General features: G+C 38.0%; 1 protein-coding gene across 1 annotated transcript; it reads left to right on the forward strand.

Annotated features, from left to right (window-relative positions):
• The first annotated feature begins 7,407 nt into the window (after positions 1 to 7,407).
• PSMG1 (proteasome assembly chaperone 1) lies at positions 7,408 to 22,096 on the forward strand. The gene is made up of 7 exons (XM_020973908.2): positions 7,408 to 7,746; positions 10,197 to 10,303; positions 12,484 to 12,635; positions 14,745 to 14,809; positions 15,452 to 15,648; positions 17,212 to 17,348; positions 21,907 to 22,096. The coding sequence occupies exons 1-7, from the start codon at positions 7,610 to 7,612 to the stop codon at positions 21,979 to 21,981; spliced, it is 870 nt and encodes a 289-aa protein (XP_020829567.1). The 5' UTR covers positions 7,408 to 7,609; the 3' UTR covers positions 21,982 to 22,096.
• Positions 22,097 to 24,689: the final 2,593 nt, after the last annotated feature.

The following is a 24,689-nucleotide window of genomic DNA, read 5'->3' on the forward strand; positions in this document are numbered from 1 at the left end:
TCTATCTACATATACATACATATAATTTTTTTCCCTCCAACTACCCTAATACTGACAAAGGTCTCATGAGTTATAAATATCATCTTTCCATGAAGGAATGTAAACAGTTCAATCTTAATAAGTCTCTTATGATTTCTCTTTCCTGTTTACCTCTCTATGTTCCACCTGAGTCCTGTATTTGAAAGTCAAATTTTCTATTCAGCTCTGGTCTTTTCATCAAGAATGCTTGAAAGTCCTCTATTTCACTGAATGACCATTTTTTCCCCTGAACGATTATACTCAGTTTTGCTGGGTAGGTGATTCTTGGTTGTAATCCTATCTCCTTTGCCCTCCAGAATATTATATTCCATGCCCTGCGGTCCTTTAATGTAGAAGCTGCTAAATCTTGTGTTATGCTGATTGTGTTTCCGCAGTACTTGAACTATTTCCTTCTGTCAGCTTGTAATATTTTCTCCTTGACCTGGGAACTCTGGAATTTGGCTACAATATTCCTAGGAGTTTTCCTTTGGGGATCTCTTTCAGGAGGAGATCTGTGGTTTTTGTCAATTTCTATTTTGCCCTCTGGTTCTACTATATCAGGGCAGTTTTCCTTCATAATTTCTTGAAAGATGATGTCTAGGCTTTTTTATTGATCATGGCTTTCAGATAGTCCAATAATTTTTAAATTGTCTCTCCTGGATCTACTTTCCAGGTCAGTTGTTTTTCCAATGAGATATTTCACATTGTTTTCTAATTTTTCATTCTTTTGGATTTGTTCTACTGTGTCGTGATTTCTCATAAAGTCACTATCTTCCAATTGCTCTATTCTAATTTTTAAGGAAGTGTTTTCTTCAGTAAGCTTTTGGACTTCCTTTTCCATTTGGCCAATTTTGCTTTTTAGGGCATTTTTCTCCTCATTGGCTTTTTGGACCTCTTTTGCCATTTGGGTTAGGCTATTTTTTAAGGTGTTATTTCCTTCAGTATTTTTTTGGGTCTCCTTTAGCAGGCTGTTGACTTGTTTTTCGTGATTTTCTTGCATCACTCTCAGTTTTTCCTCTACTTCCCTTACTTGCTTCTCAAAATCCCTTTTGAGCTCTTCCAAGGCCTGGGACTGATTCATATTTTTCTTGGAGGCTTTGGATCATTACCAATTTCTAATCAATTATATTGTCCCCCACACTTCAGATCTGTAACCAATCATATTTTTAATTTAATATTTTATTTTTCAACAATAATATATAAATAAATTTTAATATGTTTTTTTAAATGTTTGAGTTCCAAATTCTCTCCCTTCCTTCCTCTCCTCCCTCACATTTAGAAGGCAGCAATTTGACACAGGTTATACATGTTAGTCAAGCAAAACACATTTCTATATGTAACCAATCCCACCAATTTCACCATTCATGATGTCAAATTCTTGTTCCCTGCTGTTAAATGAAGAGCCAGTGCCCAAATGAAAGAGTCCAATCACAGATTACAAATCATTTATTGTCTAAGAACTTGCAAGAGAAACCTTGCAACGGGCAGCTAGGTGGTGCAGTGGATAGAGCACCGGCCCTGAAATCAGGAGGACCCGAATTCAAATTTGGTCTCAGACCAGATACTTGACACTTACTAGCTGTGTGACCCTGGGCAAGTCACTTAACCCCAACTGCCTCACAAAAAAAAAAGAAAAAGAAAAAAGAAACCTTGCAAAGGGGGATGAAAGAGAGAGAGAGAGAGCATGAGAGACAGAGAGAGAGAGAGAGAATTCTCAGCTGCTCAAAGAGAACATGGAAAAGAGTGTGAGGTATTAATAGTTTGTAGATGCTTTCAGGAGGGAACAGGAGGGTTAAGGGAGAAGACATCTGTAGACACAATAAGCTAGGCAGCAGGATGTTTAGAAAGTCCCAAGCAAAGTCTGCAACTTCTGTTCAGGGCTGCCCTTGAGCTGATCACGGCTGGTTGTATGATTTCTGGCAACTACAGGCATCTCCAAATTCCGCTAGAGTTCACTCACAAAGGGTCATATTAAGCAGTTTTGGGCTTCAGAAATCCTTTTAATTGGCTGGTTGTTGTGTAATTCCATTGTCCTGCTCCCCTGTAAAGAAGGAACGTTCTAACATATAGCATAGTCATTACAGAGCCCTTGTTAACACTGCCTATGAAGTCCTGTTCTTTGTTCTATAGTCCCCCAAAAATATAAAAAGGAGCTGTTCCACTCATTCAGGGTCTTAGTTTTTGCTGAGGAAGCTGAGATGCTATTTATTAGTAAATCCATGCTTTACTAGTAAATTGACCATGCTTGGAATTTTGTGCCTCAGTTTACCTTATTTTGACTGTAACAGTTGGTGACTCATGAAGGGATAGAAAGGAGAACTGTCCCTGAAATAATACTCCAGGAAAAAATCCTAAGAGCTCAATGGTGGAATTTGTCACCTGAGGCTTTTTCATGAAGGACTACAACCACAGACCTAACCCTCCTGGCCCCAAATCTCTTCTGAGGAAGATAAACCCCGCACTGTTAGGGAAGCTGCAGCTGTGTTTGTGTGTTTTCCTGTCTGTGTTTAAGTGTGACTGACTGGCAATAAATGGTAACAGAAAACCCAGGACATCCCCTAAAGGGCTGATGCCTCTTAGGGCAATACTGAACCCTTGAAGAAGTTTTATTTTTCAAAGGTGGCTCTGGTTCTCATGAGAGGGCCAGGAAGGTCACTGAACCAGTGAAGGAAAATTTCCTCCTTTAGGGTCAGTGTGTAAGGGAGTGGGGGAGGGAAAGGCAAGGAGGGAAGACAGCAATCCTGGTCCAAGTCAGGAAGGGAGGCCGTTTTCTAAGAGGTTGAGGAAGCCTGTAAACAGGGGATCTTCCCAGTCATTAATTGAGGGATACTAAAAATTAAAGCAAAATTAGCCTAATATACATAAGGGTCCCAGAATCTGACTTAAAATACTATTTTCTAGAGGAAGCCTTTCCTGATCCTTTTTAATTCTAATCCTTTTTCCTCTGTTGATTATTTCCAATTTATTCTCTGTGAGGAATAAGGAAGCCCAGTTAATTATGCAGTTGCAAAAGCAGGAGTCTTAACACACACCAGATCAAGAGTCCTGGCCCCAAAACCCCTCCTCTGTTTCCTCATTGACTGAGTACTCCAGAGTGTACAACCTTCCAGTACACCTATTACACATCTACTCCTTGACATGTGCCTCCTCCTTCTACATACATCGCATGTTCAGAAAATGGAGTCTTAGCCCCTCCCAGAGGTGGAGAAGTGAGTATTCATGAGCCTATTAAGCATGCACGCTGTCCTACTTACTGACTTCTGCCAGCAAAACAAGATAAGACTGGCTGCACCCAGTTTTGCTTAGTTACTTTTCTAGTGGTTGTTTCAATTTTATGGAAACAAACATTTTCATTATATCTCTCATCCTCTATATAGGTTGTTTGTATGTAATTATTTGCATTTGTCTCCTTCATTAGATCTTGAACTCCTCAAGATCAGGAATTGCCTTTTACCTTTTTTTGTATGCCCAATGTATAGCACCATGCCTGGCACACAGTAGGTGCTTAAGAAATGTTTATTTACGAAACATAACATAGATTCATATTATGAGAAGAGTGAAGATCAAGACAGAAATTCTGAAGAAGACAACATTGTCAACAAACCCACATCTGCAACATCAAAAGGGAATATGAACTGGTCTGAAGCCCAAAAAGCCTTCTTAGAAGAGCTCAAGAAGGATTTTAAAAGTCTAATGAGAGAGATAGAAAAGTCCTTAAAAAATACAATTGGCCAATTGGAAAAAAAGTACACTGAAGAAAACAAGTCCCTAAAAAACACAATTGGCCAACTGAAGAAGGAAGTACAAAAACTAACAGAAGAAAACAATCTGTTAAAAACTAGAATTGGACAAATGGAAACTAATGACTCTATGAGAGAGCAAGAATCAGTCAAATAGAAACAAAAAAATGAAAAAATGGATGAAAAAATAAAATACCTCATCAGTAAGACAACCAACCTGGAAAATAGATCCAGGAGAGACAATTTAAAAATCATTGGACTACCTGAAAATCATGATGAAAAAAAGAGCCTGGACAGTATTTTTCAGAAAATCATAATGGAAAGCTGCCTGGAAGTCCTAGAACCAGTAAAATAACCATAGAAAGAATATACCACTCACCTCCTGAAAGAGAGCACAAATTGACAACTCCAAGGAATATAATAGCAAAATTCCAAAATTACCAGATGAAAAAGAAGGTGCTGCAAGCAGCCAGGAAGAAGCAATTTAAATATCATGGAACCACAGTCAGGATTACACAGGACCTTGCAGCTTCTACATTAAAAGACCACAGGGCATGGAACATGATATCCCATAAGGAAAAGGAGCTTGGAATGCAGCCAAGGATCAATTACCCTGCAAAAATGAGCATGATTTTTCAAGGGAGGAGATGGATATTCAACAAAATAGGGGGACTTCCAAACCTTCCTCATAAAAAGACCAGAGCTCAACAAAAAATTTGATCTTCAAGTACGAGATTCAAGACAGACATAAAAAGGTAAATGGGACAGAAAGATACAAAATGTTGTTAATAAGGGCAAACTGCTTACATCCCTACAAGGGAAGATGATACTTGAAGCTCTTGAGATCTGTATTGTTATTTCACCATGTTAAAGGAGTATACATAAAGGGGGTGGATATTAGTTGACTTTGATGTAATGATAAAAAAAAATCTACTCAAGTGGGTTAAATGGATCCAACTTAATCCACTTAATGTGGATTAGTCTGATCTTAGAAAATGTACTGAGAAAGGAGGAGGCAGACAAGGGTTAAATTACATTACAGGAAAAGAGAGAAAATCCTATTACAGCAGAGTGAAAGAAGGGAGGGGGAGTGAGCATTGTTTGAATCTTACTCTCATCAGATTTGGCTCAAGAAGGGAATAACTTAATCAGTTAGGCATAGAAATCTAACTTGCCCTGTGGGCAGTAGGAGGGAAAAGGAGAAAGAAAAGGGAGGGGGGTGGAAGGGAGGGAAGAAGTGGTGGGGGCAAAGGGGAGGGGGGAGGAGAATAATAGAAGGGAGGAGAGACTGAAGGAGGAGGTGGTCAAAAGCAAAATACTGGTGGGGGGAAGGGAGAGAGGAGAAAGAAAAGCATAAAAGGGAAAAAAAGGATGGAGAAAAAGACACAGTAATCATAACTGTGAAAGTTGAATCGCTATCTTTTTTTTTCTCTTCTGTTGAGTTTTGTTTCCTCTTTCTGATGGTTCCTCCTATTGGTTTTACTTTGTACTTACAACTTCACTAATGTGAAAATGTTTAATAGAAATGTAAATGTATAGCCTGTATCAGATTGTGCACTGTCTTGGGGAGGGGGGTGGGGAGGAAGGGGGAGAAAATTTTTAAACTCAAAAGCATATGGAAGTGATTGTTGATAAATCAAAATAAATTAATAAAATTTAAAAAAATGTTTATTTACTGACTCTCTGGGAGTTAGTTTCCAGATCTATACCATGAGGCAGCTCAGTTAGATCATAGGATTATAGATTTAGAACTGGAAGGGACCTTGGGAGCCATCTACTCTAATCCCCACATTCTACTGTTAGAAAACTAACACCATAGCTTTTTACATAGAAGAAAATTGAGTACTGGGCAGTTAGTGACTTGCACAAGGACACACAGGTAGTAAGCATCAGAGATAGGATTGGGGAGCCAGAGTTAGTACTCTTTCCATCAATGATCTCTAACATTTTCTTACTCTATAATACTGTTATTCTACTCTTATGCCTTAGCACTGAGTCCAAGCAAGGCCTTATTCACAACTGGCAAAAGGTAAGGTGGCTAGGGATAAGGCAAAGGAGTACAAACACATGGACTTTTTTTTTTTCACTGAGCCCTCTATATTGCTTTTGAAATGGACACAGAAATTGTAGCAAATATGAGATGACCAACATCTTATTTTCTTTTTGTTTAATTACTTTTTTTTAATTTTGAAAGTCATACACATCAAATAAAATGAGCATTTCCACACACAAAGAAGAACAATGAATGTGCAAATAACTACTAAATAATAAATTCAAAGGGCAGATAGGTGGCATTGTAGATAGAGTGCTGGGCTTAGGGTCTCTTCCTGAATTCAAATCCGGCCACAGACACTTGTTAGCCTTGTGACCCTGGGCAAGCCACTTAACTCTGCTTGACTCACTTTCCTGATCTGTAAAATGAGCTAGAGAAGGTTGCAAAGTTTTGTAAACCTTAAAATGCTATACAAAGAAATGCTAAATTGTGAGAGATAAAAATATGAATTAAAATTTCCTAGAAAATTCCACTTTTATGGGATAAATTCCAAGTTCTTGGCAACAACTCATGAAGGCCTATTTTCTAACACAAATATGTGGAGGAAAAAGCTTAAGTTCTGTCAAAGCAAATATCACAGAAGAGCCAATGGCACCATTCTACTGAGACTGGATATGGAACTCACCAGTAAATCAGAGGATCTCTTCAGAGCCTTCTATTTCTATATTTAACTGAAAAATCTCTTCTATAAACATTCCCTAGCAATACCCATTTATTTATAGCAGCTCTTTCAGTGGTGACAAAGAACTGGAAATTGAGGGGATGCTCATCAATTGGGGAATGGCTGATCAAGTTGTATATGATTGTGATGGAATACTACCGCGCTATTTAAAAAAATGCAAAACAGGATGCTCTCAGAAAAACCTGGAACTGACGCAACTGATGAACTGATGACTGAACTGATGCAAAGTGAAATGAAGAGAACCAGAACATTGTATACATTAACAGCAATACTGTATGATGATCAACTGTGAATGACTTAGCTATTCCCAGCAATACAACTGATCCAAGACAACTTTGAAGGACTTATGATAAAAAAATGCTATCCAGTTCCAGCAAAAGAATTGATGCAGTCCGAATGCAGATCGAAGCATGTTTCTTCTTATTATATCTGTGTTTTCTTTCACAACATGACTAACATGAAAATAGTTTTGCATGACTGCACAGGTCAAAAAAAATGCCTTTTCAATGAGACAGAGGAGAAAGGGAATTTGGAACTCAAAATTTGAAAAAAAAATGTTAAAGATTATTTTTACACATAACTGGGGAAGAAATAAAATATTAAATAAATTTAAAAAATAAATATTCAGTTGCCTTGAGGACCACAAGTGTGTGATGGGGGGAGGGGGGAGCATTACCCTTAGAGGTGGTCTATGCCAATTCTGCAATATTATGCGGCACATGTAACGAGATCATGCTACTTGTTTCCTGAGGCGGGGAGGGCCTAGAAGGAGCCGGGGTTAATCAGCCTGGACGCTGTCATACTGAGGTCAAGTCCGGAAACCGCCTTTCACTCCGGGAGCAGCAGGACCGGAGCTGTCCGTAGGAGGCGGGTCGAGGCAAAGTTCTTCCGGGTTGGCCGGGAGGGCCGCCTGCGCCGTTCGCGTCACGGCCCAGCCCCTCGGAGACGCTTCCTCCTCTCGAGCCGAGCCTCTCGGCGTCGCTGGGGGCGGAGTCTGGGCGATGCCGAGTTCGGAGCTCAGTTTCCCCCAGCTACGCGAGAAAGGCTTTGAGCTTTTTGCTTGAGGGGGCGGGGTGCTGTCGGGTTGAAGGCAGTTGCCGAAGGCCCGCGGGCGAGATGGCGGCCACCTTCTTCGGGGAGGTGGTGAAGGTGCGGTCCCGAGCGGTGACGGAGGAGGAGGAGGACGAGGAGGAGCCCTGGGCGCCTGACAACCTGGAGGACCGAGAGGTCCGGCGCGAGCTCGAGAGGAAGCGGTGAGGCCACCGTGGGGCCCCCGGAGCCCGCCCGCGGCCAGCCCCGCGGGCCCGGCGCCCACCGGGACGGGCTTTGCTGGCTTCGCCCGAGGCCTCCACGTGCGCCCAGGCCGAGGGGTGCTGGCCCGGGACACCTGGAGGACGGGTTTGGCCTTTGGCCCGGAATTCCTTGGATCAGAGAGCCCGGGCCCCCAGCTATGTAACGTCGATCCGCAGGGCACCTCTCCGCGTGGGTGGTTTTGCGTGTGTGCACACACGTGTGTCGCGCGTGTTTGTGTTTGCGTGCTTCAGTCGTTTCGTCCCATGCAGCCCCTCGTGACGCCATGAGTCTTGTGTGCCAGGCCCACGGTCATGCACAAAATCTCGGCTTTTTGGGCTTGTTTTAGCTCCTGTGGAAAGAAGTCTTTGACTTAAGCCGGCAGAGTGCAAGTGGTTAGTTAAGAGGCTGGCTGGGGGCTCAGGGGATGGAGCACCGGGCCAAGGGTCAGGAAAACGGGGGTTCAAATTTGGCCTCAGACACTTCCTAGCTGTGTGACCCTGGACAAGTCACTTAACCTCTGTTTGCCTTAATCCACTGGAGGAGGATCTTTGCCGAGAAAACCCCTTAACAGTGTGTTATGTGCTATGGTTCATGGGTCAGGATGAGTCAGACTTGACTGAACCAGAACAGTACTTACAGATTGCTTTAACGCAGAAGCACCAGGCCCTTAAAATGCAAGTTTTATTATATATAACCTCACTTTGAAATAAAAATTTTAATCCTCTCTATTCTTTATCTTAAGGATAAAAAAGGTTCTTTGAGGCGTTCTTAAATCTCAGCCCTTATAAGGTTTGCAAACAGCTTTACAAATAACTCATTTTATCCTTACATGAGCCCTGAGAAGGTAGTGTCTTTATTTTACAGATGATGTGACTGAGGTTAAGTGAATTGCCCAGGATCTTACAGCTAAGTGTCTGAGGGTGGATTTGAACTCTGGTCTTCCTGACTTCAGTTCCAGCACTCTTATCCAGTGCCAATTAGCTATAGGATAACCTTTGTTAATAGAATTATGGTGCCCATAATGAGACGTTAATAGTTACACAGCACAGACCATATCTGCCTTTTTTGTAGCTTTGCTGTCTCATTTAATAGAGATATTGACAGACAGGGACATGTCCAAAGTAGAGGAGGAAAATTAAAAGAATCAGTGGGTAATGATAGATACGCCCAGAAAAGATTATCCATAAAACATTTTTTAAATGTTGAGAAGAAAACGAATTCGTAAGGGTCCACAAATAGAGGAATTTTGTTACTATCTTGTTAGATGTGATGTATTTCATTTAAAAAAGCACTGTGACAAGTTCACTGTTTTTTAAGAGTCCTATTTCTCGTCCACTGTATATTGAAATGTGGCTGTTGATAGTTTTTAGTCTCACTATAAAAAAAGGAAAATTTTAAAAGAATTTATGGGAACTTAAATGTTGAAACATTTTCATTAAAGCTAAGGAATTAAAGTTGATTTCTTAAACTTTAACCATGTAACAAATATTAAGCACTTACTGTGTGAAGAACGATATGCTAGTGTTAGGGCATACTCAAAATTTGATAAGATATGCAGGCTTTTGGTCTCAGTTTACAGACTAATATGGGGATGTCACAAACTCATATATCTATAATGGGAAAAGAATAAGCATTTAATATAGCACCTGCTAGGCACTGTGCTAAGTCCTTTCTACACATAGTATCTTGGATGTGTTAGGAATAGAACAAAATACTTGGTGAGGTTTATTGGGGGAAAATTTCTGCCCAAGTTGGGCTTGAATTGGAGGGCAAGGAGTGAGTAATTTGGAATGGGGCAAGTAAGATTGTACAAGACCCCTAAGTGCCAGACTCAGGAGTTTGAACTTGATACCCAACAGAAAGCCTTGGAGATTTTTGAGCAGAGGAGTGATGTGATCACATTTATTAGGTTATTGCATGTGTATGTGACTAGATATATTGGAAAGTGAGGAAAATAAAAGCAGGAAGCCATAAGAATAAAAGCTCTGGACTGAATCACTTCTGAGTCCCTTTCATTCTTGTAGGCGTCTAGGCACATCTGAATTTGACTCCTTTTTTTTCCCTTTTAAGTCAGAGATTCTTAATCTTTGTTTTGTCATGGATCATTTTGGCAGTCTGGTGAAGCCTATGAACTCCTGCTCAGACTGCTGTTTGTAAATGGATAAAATAAATGCATAGAATTACAAAGGAAATACAGTTATCAGGTTTGTCCTTGTGAGCAAGGCATGTGGCCCTCCTCAGAGCATCAGCCTATGTGTATGGAGATAACATTAGTTATTGTGCCTGCTTCCTCGGCATGTTGTGAGGAAGGTCCTTTGTGAATATGCTGCATAAATGTTGCTTTTGTTATAGCATACTATTTGATGAAAAAGATAATGCTGCCTTAGTGTCATTTCTTTCTTCTCAACAGAGAAGTAGAGGTCCTTCAAACACAGACAAACTTATCTTTGGAAATTCCCCTGCTAGAGCAGTATCCATGTTCGAAGTTTATAATGGCAATAGGAAATAATGCAGTAGGTAAGTGAAAGTGCAGCAAACTAGATATTTTGACAATTAAGCACGTGTGTGTAAAATTACTGTGTATCCATTCTAAATTTTTTATGTATTTACATGGATTGTTCATCTCATGCCTATAAGTTATTTTTCTATCATTACATATCCCATTACTTTCTTATTGTGTGAATTTCACATCTCTGTCCTTTCCATAAATCTTCTGCTAAGGATTCACTCTCCACACACTGAAGTTTTCCTTGTGTTACTTAATTTCTCATTAGCTAAACATGCATCTATTAGGCCAGGGTTTCTTAAGCTTTTTTGTAATGGATCCCTTTGGCAGTCTGGTGAGATAGGCTTTTCTTGGTTAAATAATTGAAGAAAATGCTAAGTTTTAATTAGAGGCTAATGAAAATAAAGATAATTTTTTTTCTTTACTAGTTCAGTTCCTCCTGAATTTATTAAGTGCCAGCTACATGCCAGGTACCAAGCTAAGTGTTGAGGATATGGATAAGAAAAAGTGAGGAGTCTTTGCTCTTAAGAAGCTTACAGTCTAATAGAAGACAGTACACAAAGGGAAACTGAAAAGAGAGGGGGCAGAGGGTACCTGGAATGAGAGCATGATGATGGTGATGGTAGAGTGAAAACCAAGCAAAATGGCTTGGAGCAAATGAAGAGATAGCTAGGATTTTGAACTTTCCATACAGGGAGGCTGTGGGAAAAATAGGTATTTTTTATTGCTTCTTTTGTTTTTGGTGGTGGGTGGTGGTGTTCCTCCTTCGTTAATGAATGGCCAATAATAGATGAGGCATGAATGCCAAAGCTGAAGCGGTGTAACGTCAAGAACTTCATTAGGCTGTCCCAGCTATTGTGTCTCATTCTGCTTATTTGACTGACTCATTTTGTTCACGTAGTTTATATTTGCTAAGGTACTGCTCCTTACATCTACCATGTGTCTTTCCATTGTCCTTTGGAGTACCTATAGTTTGGATTCCTTTGAAATTAGGGTATTCTGTAATTAAGGCAACATAGTATAATGAAAAGTTCACTATATTTGGAGTGAGAAGACAAGATTGAAAGCCACCATTTTAACTAAGAGGTGATGACAGAATGGAAGTTACAAGGATCTTTAGTTTGTCCCCCAATTCTCTCTTGAGTCCCTTCATCTCAATAATTAAATCTATCCAAAAATGGAATGGGCTGCCTGGCGTGGCACAGCGTTCCTTAGTATTACTGCATCTAGGAACCTTGCCTCCAACAACATTCTCTCCCATTTGCAGTTGCTTCACTCCAAAGATTTACACCAGTTTGGTTCTCTAAATTATACATTAAAGTATTGGGTTCAACATGGTAATTTGTACATGTTGTTATCCTCTGGTTACATTGCATAGCCATAGTTACATAGGTATATTATATCTGTTTGTAGAAGAGATTCTTGTTCTTGTATGTATTTGATTGTACTAGAAGGCCACTGAAATCCCTCCCGCCTTCTCAATATTAAGATTGGCTTTCTTAACCAAGCAGAAGAGTTCCAATTTCAATTATGCAGGCTACTCTTTAATGATTCAGTGCTGTTTCCTTCCCCAAAGTTGCTGGGGCTCATCTAGAGTAGTGTTAGATAGCTAGAAGAATATATTGCTGCCTGGAGGGTCAAGCTCAGCAGAAAGGTAGAAGGTTGCATGTGACCCTCACTAGTAACTGTGAGTACTTTACCCTGAAGTTGGGGAGAGGGAGGAATCACTAAGTAAAAACATTGTATAGGTCCCTGAGGACTTATATAAAGATCTTCTAGTGAGGGAGGTAACCCGTTTTTGTTGTTTAGTTAGTTGTCTTATATTTAGAGCTTAGAACCATTTTCTTTCTTTGTAGCGAAGTTGTGAGACAATGACTAACTTAGTCTGCACAATCAGCTAGGATTCGTAGAGTATTAGAACTGAAAAGGCCATTAGGGGTCATCTTCTCTAACTTGTTCAATTTTCAGACAAGGACCCAGAGCCTCATATTAATGAGGTCACTGCACTGAACTAGAGCGTAGGCATCTGGACTCTTTAAGTCCAAGGCTGTCTCTAGTGTTTCATCCTGTTTCTAATATGTTTTATCTTATACTAAATAAATTATTTAAATTTTTAAAAATTACTTTCATAGTGTAGTAAAATACTACAAAGTTATAAAAGTAGTAATGTGTGTTAACTTTTTCTTCCTAGCATTTTTGTCTTCATTTGTTCTGAATTCAGAAACTTGGGAGGAAATTGGATCTACTAAGCTATGGAATGAATGGTGCAGAACAACAGATACAACAAATCTTTCCCCAACAGATGCCTTTTGTGTGTTCTACTGTCTAAAGTCAGATCCTACAGTAAGTGAGATATGTGTTGAAATGAAAATTTAAGTGCAGTTTAATAGAAGCATAGACTAAGTTTGTACAAGAAATCTTATAGATCATCTCATTTAACATTTTTTGTTTTATAACCAATAAGGAAACTAAAGTTCAGAGACATTTAGTAACATGCTAATAGTCCCACATCTAGTAGTAGAGTTTACTCATTATATGTTAGGAATGTATATCCCAAGATTCTAATTTATTATAGATAAAATTTTTGGTTGTTGGGTTTTGTGTGTGTGTGTGTTTTTTATCAAGCAACTCAGGATTATAGCTGCCTCCCATACACACACATACATCACAATCATTCAAGATTCCTTGAAAATTATAACAGTAGAAATAACCTTAATCAGTGAACTTCTGGTCATAAACATCAGGCAAGGTAAAAATAAAAACAAACCAGGAAGGTGAATGTTTGATGTGGATGTTTGTTGCAGCAAAAGAGTCTAGTACACAGTACAAGTTACAGAGAGAATCTTTGTGGATGCAACCTCTAGTTGCATCAGATATAGATGACATTGTGTTAATTGCATTAAGCCCCAGAACATTAGGTAGCCTCCTGAAAGAGATTATGTAATGACGCAAAGGATCAAAACAGGATCATATTGGATTACCTTCGGGATATTGCAAAGTTACTTTTATGACTCCAAGCTTGCTATGAAAGCAAAGTCTCATCTCTTAAATTACAGCATTATACCAGTGTCTGATGTGGTAGTGAGATATGGAGAACAAATCTCCAAATAAAATTAATATCACATGGAGAACAAAGGTGCTTGGGGTGGGGTGGTTTGAGTAGACTGCAACATATAACCAATGAGGAACTTCTAAGAACAATGAGAGTATAAGATGTTATCAAGAAATTATATGATAAAGAGAGCAAATAGGCTGGTTATGGGATGAGCCAAAATGCTCTATTGCTACTGTCAAAATAAGGAAAAAGTGAAGAAGATCTCCGGCATGTTGGGTAGGTCCCCTGTGGTAAACTATGGGGAAGACATGGACAGTCGTCTCATGGGATGATCAGTTGGTTCCTCTCCTCATTATTGCCATGAACTGCCAAATCGTTGAGATTCCAGATCCATTTGATTAATCATCTAATTTTAAGATGCTTTTTTTTTTTCTCCTGTGGCCTGCTTTGGGTCATTTCATTGCTGGATCTTAGGGGAATCGAGGCAAGGATCCTGTGACAGCTGAATCAGTCGTCATTAGTTAACATTTCTTGTAAATTTTTGATGGTGATGACAGTGATAATTTATATAATGCTTTCTGTGTGCCAAGCACTATGCTAAGCACTTTACATTTATTACATTATTTGATCCTCACAACAACCTGTGAGGGACCTGCTATTATTATTCCCAACTTATAGATGAGGAAACTGTCAGAGGTTAAGTGACTTGTCTAGTAGGGTCATGTCTGAGGCCATTTTGAAGATGAACTTAATTATAGGATCATAGATTTATATCTGCAAGGGATGTAGAGATCATCTAGTCCAGACAAGTGATGTGACTTGCCAGGCCTGCCAGGGGCAGAGTTGGGATTTAAATCTAGGTCCTGTGGCTCCAAATCCAGCAAATTTTTGTGGCCCCCCCCCAACTAATGTTAGCTATTAGTTTCAAGTATATTACAGATTTTATTCTTCCATTAAATTGATAAACAAGAATTGACAATATAAGAAATATAATTTGAATCATCAACCAACCTCCTTTTGATGGGGATATGGTTGCTCCAGTGCACACAGTTAGCATTTTATGCACAAGCACACGTAGAACTTTGTTTCTGTAATGAAGCCATCTACAACAGGCATCATTAGTTTATTTTAGTTGCCATGCCAGCTGAAAAGTGCATGTTCTGGCATCAGTCATAATTTGGACTTTAAAATGTATCCCTCTGTTGGTTTTCTCTTGATTTGTTAATTTTCATTTAAAACAAAAACAAAATAAACAATCCCAGTAGCATACTTGAGAACAAATATAAAAGGGGGGTGTGTGTGTGTGTATTTGGCAACTGTTTTTGGTAGTAGTTACATGTTCATATGATCACATGATATAAATAAGTGGCTTGACAAAACATTTCAAATCTGTTTAGGTTTTCCTGTGCCAGTGCAGCTGCTATGTTGCTGAAGATCAACAATATCAATGGCTTGAAAAGGTAACATTATAGGAAAAATATGTATATATATTTTTTACATATCTACTGTTTGCTCAGCATTGTGCTAGGGCCAGTGCAGATAAAGAAATATAGGCCATGGTGTTTGGCCTTCAAGAGTTTATGATCTTTCATTATGAAAACAAGACAAATTATTTTTAAAAAATTAGATTTCTTTTACACATTACAAGATAGTGAGGAGAATTACCTGCATGAGTAGTGTTGCATTTCCTAATTGAGATCTTGCTGAAAATATTTTTGTTAATTGCATTTTTGTTTTTTGCAAGACTGTGATAGAATAAAGAAATTAGTATTTACAAATCATTTGTATCCATAAGTGTCAAAGAATGTTAGAAGTTTAAGAATCTGTAGAAATTACTTGTTTCAACTTGCTCATCGTCTAGATGAAGGAATTGAGACACGGAGAGTAGTTAAATAACACATTCAGAATGATAGTACCAAAAGGAGAGGCCTCTGATAGGTTGTACACATCAAAAACCATACTTTTCATAGTGACAGAGAAGAAACGTATTGCCACGTAAACAAACATAGTGCATACAATTAGGTATGCAATAAATACAGTTCTTACTTTCTGACAAAATATTATAATTATGCTTATATTATTAAAATTAATTTTCCATGCCAGGTTTTTGGTCTTCCCCAAATAGAAATTTACAGATAACTGTTCTTACTTCTCGTCATGTGACTGAATATAAAACTCCAGAATCCAGTTGCAACCTTCCTTCTCCCTTCCTGAAAGCCCTAAAAACACAGAGTTTCCAAGATGCTGCCTGCTGTACACTTTTAGAACAGCCAAATATCGTACATGATCTTCCTGCTGCAGGTGATTTTTAAATACAATTTTAAATGGGTTTTTTTTTTGTTATTTGTAGCTTGAGAGCCCAGAAATGTTCCATTGTTTGTGATCTCTTGAGGTATATTGAGTAGTGGAAAATTATTGATTTTTAAACCTTAGTACCTTATATGCAAAATGATGTTATGGCTTAGTTAGGATAAAATTAACTGTGATGTTCACTTCTGAGAATTTAGATTTTGCAAAAGGAACCTTTATGATAGTAAAACTTATTCATCTCTACCTGTTAGCTTTTCCTGGTCCCTTCAGTTGTTAGTGCTTCCTTCCCCATGTTTTTCCCTAATAAAATATAACATGTTCATTGAGGGAAAGGGAAAGACTGCTTCATTTTTGTTTTGTTTTTTATCCCCAGCACCTAGCAACATTCATGGGGATACTTTTAAAAATGCTTATTGGCTAATTTTTAATTTGATGTTTTGAGTATAGTAGCCTAATTTCATTACTTAAACCATCTTTTAATGGACATAAATTGTGTTTCAGGCTTAATTTTTTTTTAATTTCCAGATTCACATTATGTTCTTTTGATTTACTATGCACAATAGAGATTTCCCATGTATTGGCTTTTAAATCATGATAACATAATTTGAATTTTGATACCTCTAAGATTACTAAAATGGTGCTAGTTACATATTTTGTGAAATATTTGTCTACTAGCAACTACCCTGGTGAGGCTGATATGTTTTAATTAGATTAGTAGATGCTGTCAGATGTTGAATTTTGGTTTTAGCTTTAAATTTTAGAGTAGCTTATTTGTTGTTGTTGAGCTGTTTTTAGTCATGTTCAACTCTTCATGACCCCATTCTGGAGTTTCCTTGGCAAAGATACTGGAGTGGCTTTGTCATTTGCTTCTTCAGTTCTCTTCATTTTACAGATGAGGAAAGTGAGGCAAACAGGGTTAAGTGACTTGCCCAGAGTTACACAGCTAGTAAGTGCCTGAGGCCAGATGTGAACTCAGGAAGATGAGTCTTCCTTGACTTCAGGCCCAGCAATCTATCCACTATGCCACCTAGCTGCCCCCACAGTACCTTGTAACTATTGGTAATTGCGCCAGACTATTACTGTAGTAAAGATTACCATTTTCTATTCACTGAAGCTGTCATTTAAATCTATAGTTAGAGTAGTTAATTGTTAATGAACTTTTAACTGAATTTTAAAAAGGGGATCTTAGAAGTCATCTACTCATACAATGCCATTGTTTTACAGAGGAAAAAAATCTTCAGTAGCTGCTTCTTGCCACTTAGGATTTGTATTAGCCACTCTGGCATCAGTCAGTAAAGGCTGAGGAAATGTAACCTAATTTTAATATTTATTTCCACCAAAAATTAAAAAGAAATGTCTTGGGGAAAGGTATATAATTCTAAAGTAAATTGAGTTTATTTTTAAAGTGAATTTAAAATAAATTGAAATTATTATTTAAGCTACTATATACCACAAAAGTAACTGAGATTTCACTGACTTGCCTTTAATATCTATAAGATTTACTTTATTGACTTTTTAATTTCATTCTTTTTCATTCCTCTTGTTTGCTCTTAGTTCTGAGTTACTGTCAAGTGTGGAAAATTCCAGCAATTCTATACCTGTGTTATACTGATATAATGAAACTAGACCTAGTTACAATTGAAGCTTTCAAACCAATACTTGGTTCAAAAAGCTTGAAAGGATTAGTTGAGGTAAGTTATTTTCTTGCTTATTATTTTAATCTGCTATTAAACACAAGCAGCCCCAAACTAAGTCACTTCCTTGTTAACTTTGCAAGTAGGATTTCTAATTTATTATTAATAGACCTCTATTTTACCAAACTTACTAGAGGGACTATCTTGCATCACCCAACCCACAATAGGCAACTCCAGCAAAGGGTGATTGTATGACCCTATGCTTAACAGTTCACTAGCAACTAAGGCCCAGTAAGAGGTTATCACTTGATTTTCAAAAGCTGCATATTGAGTGGTGTTTTGAGGAGCTTAGAGCTCCCCCAACAGTGGCCTATTCTGCCTATCTGTTGGTACCTGCCAAAGGCTCCACCCAGATTGGTTTTTATGGGCGATGATCTCTAGAAGCATGGATCCAAGGGGATAGATTGTTTGATGTGATCACCTACTTTATGTTTTCCAGGGTTTTATCCTGTTCTTGGCCCACTTGAAAGACATTGACTCATTAAATGGGGGGACCATCAGGATATCTATGGAGGGAACATAAGTTTTCCAAAATCTAAAGAATTCAGAAAGCGTCTGGGCTGCTTCCCTTTTATATTATGGGGAAGCAAGTGGCAGTAGTTTATTTCAAACTGTTCCTAGAATCCTGTGAGCTTTTTATACACATTGTATTATATGTGATAGACCTTTCCAGTGGGCTGGAAATTTGTTTCACTCTGTCTTTTTGTGGGTTCTGCTGCTCTAGAATTTGTTGAGAGCCATTTTTTACACATATTTGGAGGGGTTTGGGGGAGAACTTAAGCAAGTCACTGCTTTTGCTCTGCCATCTTGGCTCCGGCCCCCACCTCCCTTACTGTTTCTTTAGTTTTGGTTTTATTGATGTGATTTTGTTTTTGCATTATACACATTTATATATTACTCCCTCTTCATGAAAGGTCTCTTGAAACAAAGTAAAACAGTTAAGTAAAACTTACAGCAACCTCTCTGAAAGTTCATGTAACATTTCACATCTATAGCATCCCATCTCTCTTTAAAAAAAATCTTTTTTCTTCCACCCACCTTCCCACTCTACTGAGAATGAGAAAAAAATCGCATTTCTTATAACAAATAGATGTAGTCAAGCAAAATAATTCCCCTGATGACTGTACACAAAAGTATATATGTTTCATACCTGACCCTGAATCGGGCACTTTGGGGGCTGAGCCAAGATGGCAGAGTGAAAGTAGTGACTTGCCTAAGCTCTCCCCAGAGCCCTTCAGATACCTTTAAAAAGTGACTCTGAACAAATTCTAGAGCAGCAGAACCCACAAAGAGACAGAGTGAAGCAGATTTCCAGCCCAAGACAACCTGGAAGGTTGACAGGAAAGGTCTGTTGCACCAGGCTGAGAGAAGAGCACAGTTCAGTGAAGGCCAAGCCAGTGCACACCCAGCCCCTGCAAAGCTGGAACAGGCCTTGAGGGACTGAATCATTGGCAGCAGTGGCGGTTTCCAGACTTCTCAGCCCCCAGATGTCAAAGACAACTTAGAAAGTCAGCAAGAGAGGTCTGTCAGACCTGGATGAAAGAGAAGCACAGGCCGTGCCAATACAGCTCCAGCCCCACAAACAAGGAACAGGCCTTGGGAGTGACTGAATCAGCAGTGGCAGCAGCTACTTCTGGAGCTATCAGCCCACAGACAGAATGTTTGAAAGTCACCTATTTCAACTTCCAGGAGCCAGGATGGTGGAGTAAGCAGTAAGTTGCTCTCACCTTCCTTTATTGACCTTAAAAAATCCAGAGAATATTGCCCCAGGAAGAATATTGGAATAGTGGAGCCAGCAGAAAGACAAGGTGCATCAAGCTCAGGGGGATAGGGGGATTAACAGGAAAGGTTCCTTTTGCTGTGGCTGAAGGGGACCAGTACAAGATGGATGGAGTTCTAGCAAGCCCCACTTCAGCAAACCAGCAGGAGATCCTAAGCCCCAGGATGATGGAGCAGGCAAGCACCAACTTGAGGCACACACCAACCACCACCAGCAGCTCAGCTCCAAGTAAACTACCAGACCTTCCCCTACAGGCTCCAGCTGCCAGCACATAAACCAGTAACCAGACCCCTAACCCCCAACACAAGAAGCATGGGACAGTGTCCCCTGTGCCCAAGAAGCAGAGATCAACTTTAAAAGCCAGAAGAAAGGCAAACACTATGAGCAAAAAGCAACAAAGAAAAACAGTGACCATAGAGAAGTAGTTTGTGACAGTGAAGATCAAAACACAAATTCAGGAGAGGACAACATTGTCAATATACCCATATCTGAAACCTCAAAGGGGAAAGTGAACTGATCTCAAACCTAAAAAGCCTTCTTGGAAGAGCTCAAGAAGGATTTTAGAAGTTATATAAGAAAAGTAGAAGAAAAATTGAATAATTCCTTTAAAAATACAGTTTACAAAATGGAAAAAAAAAAGTAGAATTGGCCAAATGGAAAAGGAGACACAAAAGCTAACCGAAGAAAACAATTCATTAAAAATTAGAACTGGGCAAGTGGAAGCTAATGATTTTATGAGACATCAAGAATCAGTCAAACAAAATCAAAAGAATGGAAAAAATAGAAAAAACATGAATCTGTCACTTCACTGTTAGAATAGTTTCATCATCGATCCTCTCATCATTGTATTGATTGTAGTTCTTATAGCTTTCAAAGTTGTTTGGAGCAACAAATTGATCCTAATTAGAAAAATTGAAATTAAAATATTTTTTATGTCCTACTGCATCAGAGTGGCAAAGATGTCAAGAAAGGAAAATGATAACTGTTAGAGATGTAAGAAAAAAAGGCATATTGATGCACTATTGATGAGCCTGTGAATGGGCACAACCATTCTGGAAAGCAATTTGGAATTGTACATAAAAAGTTGTGAAATATTTTTGACCCAGTTTTATCACTGTTGGGCCTATACCCAAATGAGATCAAAGAAAGAGGGAAAATGTCTTTGATGTATAAAAATATAGTGCCTCTTTTTGTGGTGGCAGAAAAAGGCTGGAACCTAAGAGAATGTCTAATAGTGGAATGAATGACTAAGTTGTGATATATAATTGTGATGTAATTTTGTTGTGCTGTAAGAAATAGATGATTTTAAAAAAGACATGGGAAAACTTAATTGATACAGAGTACAGTAAGCAGAAATAAGAACAATTTATACTGTAACAATAGTATTATTAAAGTGAACAATTTTGAGGATTTTTGTAAGTTAAGAATGAAATGAGCAGAACCAAGAGAAAAAAGTCACTCTTATTTTTAAAGAATTAAAAGGAAAGAGAATAAGATACAGCAATCATTCTGTTAAAAACACTGGAAAGAATAAGAATAAGTGGATTTCCCTTCCTATAAGTTGTATCTTAAACCCAAGAGCCAGCTAAAGGTCTTTCCAGTAAGATCAGGGATAAAATAAAGATGTTTATTATAACCATTACTATTTGATATAAGGTTAGAAATGCTAATTATAGTGATAGCACAGTAAAAAGAAGTTGAGGGAATAATCATAGGCAAAGAGGAAACAGTTTTTGCTCTTTGTAGAGAATAGGTTAGTATACGTAATGGACTCTAGAGAATCAACTAAATCAATTCGGTAATTTTGGGGGGGGAGGTTAGGTAATGAGTGAGCCAGTAGTAGAGAGTAAACAGTGAGTCTGGGCCTTCTCAAAATTTGGAAGTTCCAGGTTGGAATGCAGAGTTCGTTGATTCGGCTTCAAGGTAAAGTTATCATAAGACTCTGGCACTGGTGTATTGGTGGAAAGCTTGAAAGAGGGGAGGGGCCAAGAAAACTAATGAAATGACTGATCTAGGCAAGGCCCTTCTTCCCAGGCCAGGCAGCTTGTATGGAATTATAGCAGTGTGCTGTGAAGGCCAATACAGATGAGGAAATTGAAGCTGGGAAAAGTTAAGTGATTTGTCCAGAGTCACACAGCAGTCATCTAAGACAAAATTCAGATTTGAATCATCCTGACTCCAAGTCTTCTCCACTGCTAGAATTGGTGGGGGGTTTTTAACTGTACTTTGTGTTTTTATTTCTTTTTAATTTATCCATTCCATGATTTATTTGAATAGAGTAAAATTGGCTATCTTAACTTTTCTTACTTGCTGATTGGTTTCTTTTATTGGAAACTTTTATATCTGATCCACTCATTTGTGTAGTTACTTGAGCGGTCCATAGGTAGCTAAATTATCATTTAGATAGAAAATAGCATTAAGGATTGATTCTTGATCAGTATCCTCTTAGTTAAAGAGAGTAGAAGAATTATTTGTTTAGTGATATTTAAACCATAATATTCCTATCCTCAGAAATTTATTTTGCCCCTTTTATCTCAGTTGTTAACACAATTGTTAAGTCAGTCGTTAAATGTGGGAATTTGTTTTGCTTGACTATACTTATTTATTACAAAAATTTTTTTTCCAAATAAGGGTGGTGAGAGGGAGAAAAAAGATTTTTTTTCGTTATGAAACCTAAATTAAGAATATATCCACAGCCAGTGGGCAATTGAAACACTGCCAGAGAGAAAAGAAAGCTTTGATGTGTCATTTTATTCTTAACTTTTTCTCTTTCAGAATGTTCCCCATGATACAGAGATACTGAAGAAACTGGTGACCACAAATGAAATTCAGAGCAACATCTACACATGATTTTGTATTGATTTTTGAAAGTCATGGGCGTGAATGACAGAAAGATAAATATCCTGTAGGTCTCACTGATTTACCTAATGGAAGAAAGCAAAATAAAGAGTTTATTTTAAAGTAACCTGGGTTTATTTTGTTATTTCAGATTTATGATTAAAACAAGTTTTTCTTTCTGACTCTAGGTGAGAATATTGTTAATAGCTTGTTGTTTTAATCTTTTTATAACAGTTATAATTATTCTTTTTTAAAAATGTTATAAGGAATATAGTCTTGTATGAAACTTGGCTTTCAACAAAGCAAAACTGAGCATTAGCAGCAAAACAATAAAATGCATTTATTTTGTGCTCCTTTATCTAAATTTCTAAATTCATCTTCACCATCTAAATTTCTGTTAACTTTGACTTCAAACAATAACAAAAATTTGTAAACACTCCTACCTCTGAAAAACTAAAGGTGAATACCACACAGATGACAGTGGGAAGACACGTGGCAGATGTGAGCAGGCTGCGACATAGAACCAGCTCTCAAGAAGAGTAATATTGATAGAGAAGATAGACTGGTAATATGGCAAGAACAAAGGATGGTGGATGGACATCTCTGTACTCTTACCCTTGTTCTATTCTTATCCTTACAATAAATAGCATGAAGAAGTTTGAAAAAGGTCTATTCACAGTGGCAAACTTGGGAACATGCAGGATGATTTGTGATCTGCATCTTTGGAGGGAATTCTTGAATTAATAAGATCACAGAATCATTTGAGTATATAAGAATATATATACATGTAAATAATTTTCTGATATATAATTATATATATATATATATATAATTATCATTTAAATGTTATGATTCAGTTGTCTTATTTTAAAAATGATAGGTCTTTTCATATTCTTAGTATTTCCCTTTTTATATTATAACAAATTATCATATAAACATACTATAATTTATTCAGCTGTTTTCCAGTCATTGGACAAAGGTTGTTTTGAATCTTACATTTTTGTACAGATAGGGCACATTTTTCCTTTTATGATATTTTTAGCACTGAATCTCAGCAGTGGAATTCCTGAGGCAAATGGCATGATCAATTTGTGACTTAGAATGCTGCCATGTTTTTCTTCAAAAATTTTATACGGAAGACGGAAACAGGTCAAGGAAGAGCTCAGCTTTCTCACAAGTACTCCAGCAAAGTTACTAAAAAAGTGACCAGATCAAATAATGATCAAGAAATTCGAAGAGGAACAACATTAAGGGCCTTCGTCCCAGGATTGCACACAAAAAAAACCTGGGCATTTTATTTCATTCATTTTATTTGAGGGGAAAATAAAATGTAAGGTACTATCAGAAACAGCTGACCTGTAAAAAAAAATAGCTGATTTTAAGATATATCAGATTTCTTGAAAACCGTGACTAAAAAAATAAAACAGGATGTGCAATTTCAAAATAACACTAATTTTGCAAAAATGCTCACATCTTACAGAACTTAAAGGCAACGTGGAAGGGGGTGGGGGCAGAAAATCTACCAGTCTCCTCAAGGGAGATCAAATTAAAAAATACTGCAAACAGCTCAAAACAGCATGAAAGTACCAAAGAACCACAATTAGGATTATACAGGACATGTCAGCAACTCCTTATCAAGTCTTAACAAGCATTTAGCACCTATTGTGTGCCAGGCTTGATGGATGAGGGCTGGGGATAAAAATGCAAAGACTAAAGGAGAGAGTAGTTTGGGAGGGAGAGCAAATCAGAAGGATCAGGAAAAACTTCCGCTTGGTCTCACCACTGAAGGAAGAGAGGGGTGCTACAAAGTGAAGGTGACGTGTGAATTCTAGTCATGGGGGACAGCCAGTGTTGGTGGACAGAAATAGGAGATGAAATGTCTTTAAGCAACCGAGAAAAGTTTAGTTGGGTAGCAGGAGGGAGAATGATGTAAAACGAAGCTAAAAAGGTAAGTTGGAGTGAGGTTGTAAAATATTAAAACCGTGTGTGTGTATTCTACAAATAATAGTCACTAGAGAATATGGAGTAGGGTAAATGGTACTGGAAAATACTAGAAAATGTGCCAATACTGCATAAGTAGGTTAATATTTACAGAAATGTTAAATACCCAAATTAACAGAACAAGAAGTAGAAATAGAAATTTTTAAGTAACCTACTCTCAGAAAAAGAAATTGAACATGTCATTTGTTGTTCAAGTCATTTCAATCATGTCCAACTTTTCGTGACCCCATTTAGGGTTTTCTTGGCAAAGACACTAAAGTAATTTTCAATTTCTTCAGTTCATTTTACAGATGAGGAACTGAGTGGAGAGGGTTAAGGGAAATTAAGTGAACTGAGCAAGCTCAGTGTTGCAAAGCTAATGTCAGAGGCCAGATTTGAACTCAAGAACATGTCCCTGAATGTGTCGTAAATGATGTTATACAATCTCCCCTGGATCCTCATTAGTGTTAGGTAAGCATTTTATATCTGCCTTATCACTCACTATCCCACTATCCAGCCCTCCTACTCAAATCTCTTGTGACACTTCCCCCCCAGGAGTAAAGGACCAGATAGATTTACAGTGAATTCAGACTGAAAAATGAATAATTCCAGTGTTACATAAACTTTGTGAAACAATGTCTTAATACCTGAACCAGGGAGAGACAAAGGAAAGAAAGAAAGCTATAGTATCTCATAACGAATATCAATGCAAAAGCATATAACAAAACATTTTAAAATGG

This window comes from Phascolarctos cinereus, unplaced genomic scaffold, assembly GCF_003287225.1.
Source record: "Phascolarctos cinereus isolate Bilbo 61053 unplaced genomic scaffold, phaCin_HiC Scaffold_726;HRSCAF=1367, whole genome shotgun sequence".
Taxonomy (NCBI): Eukaryota; Metazoa; Chordata; class Mammalia; order Diprotodontia; family Phascolarctidae; genus Phascolarctos; species Phascolarctos cinereus.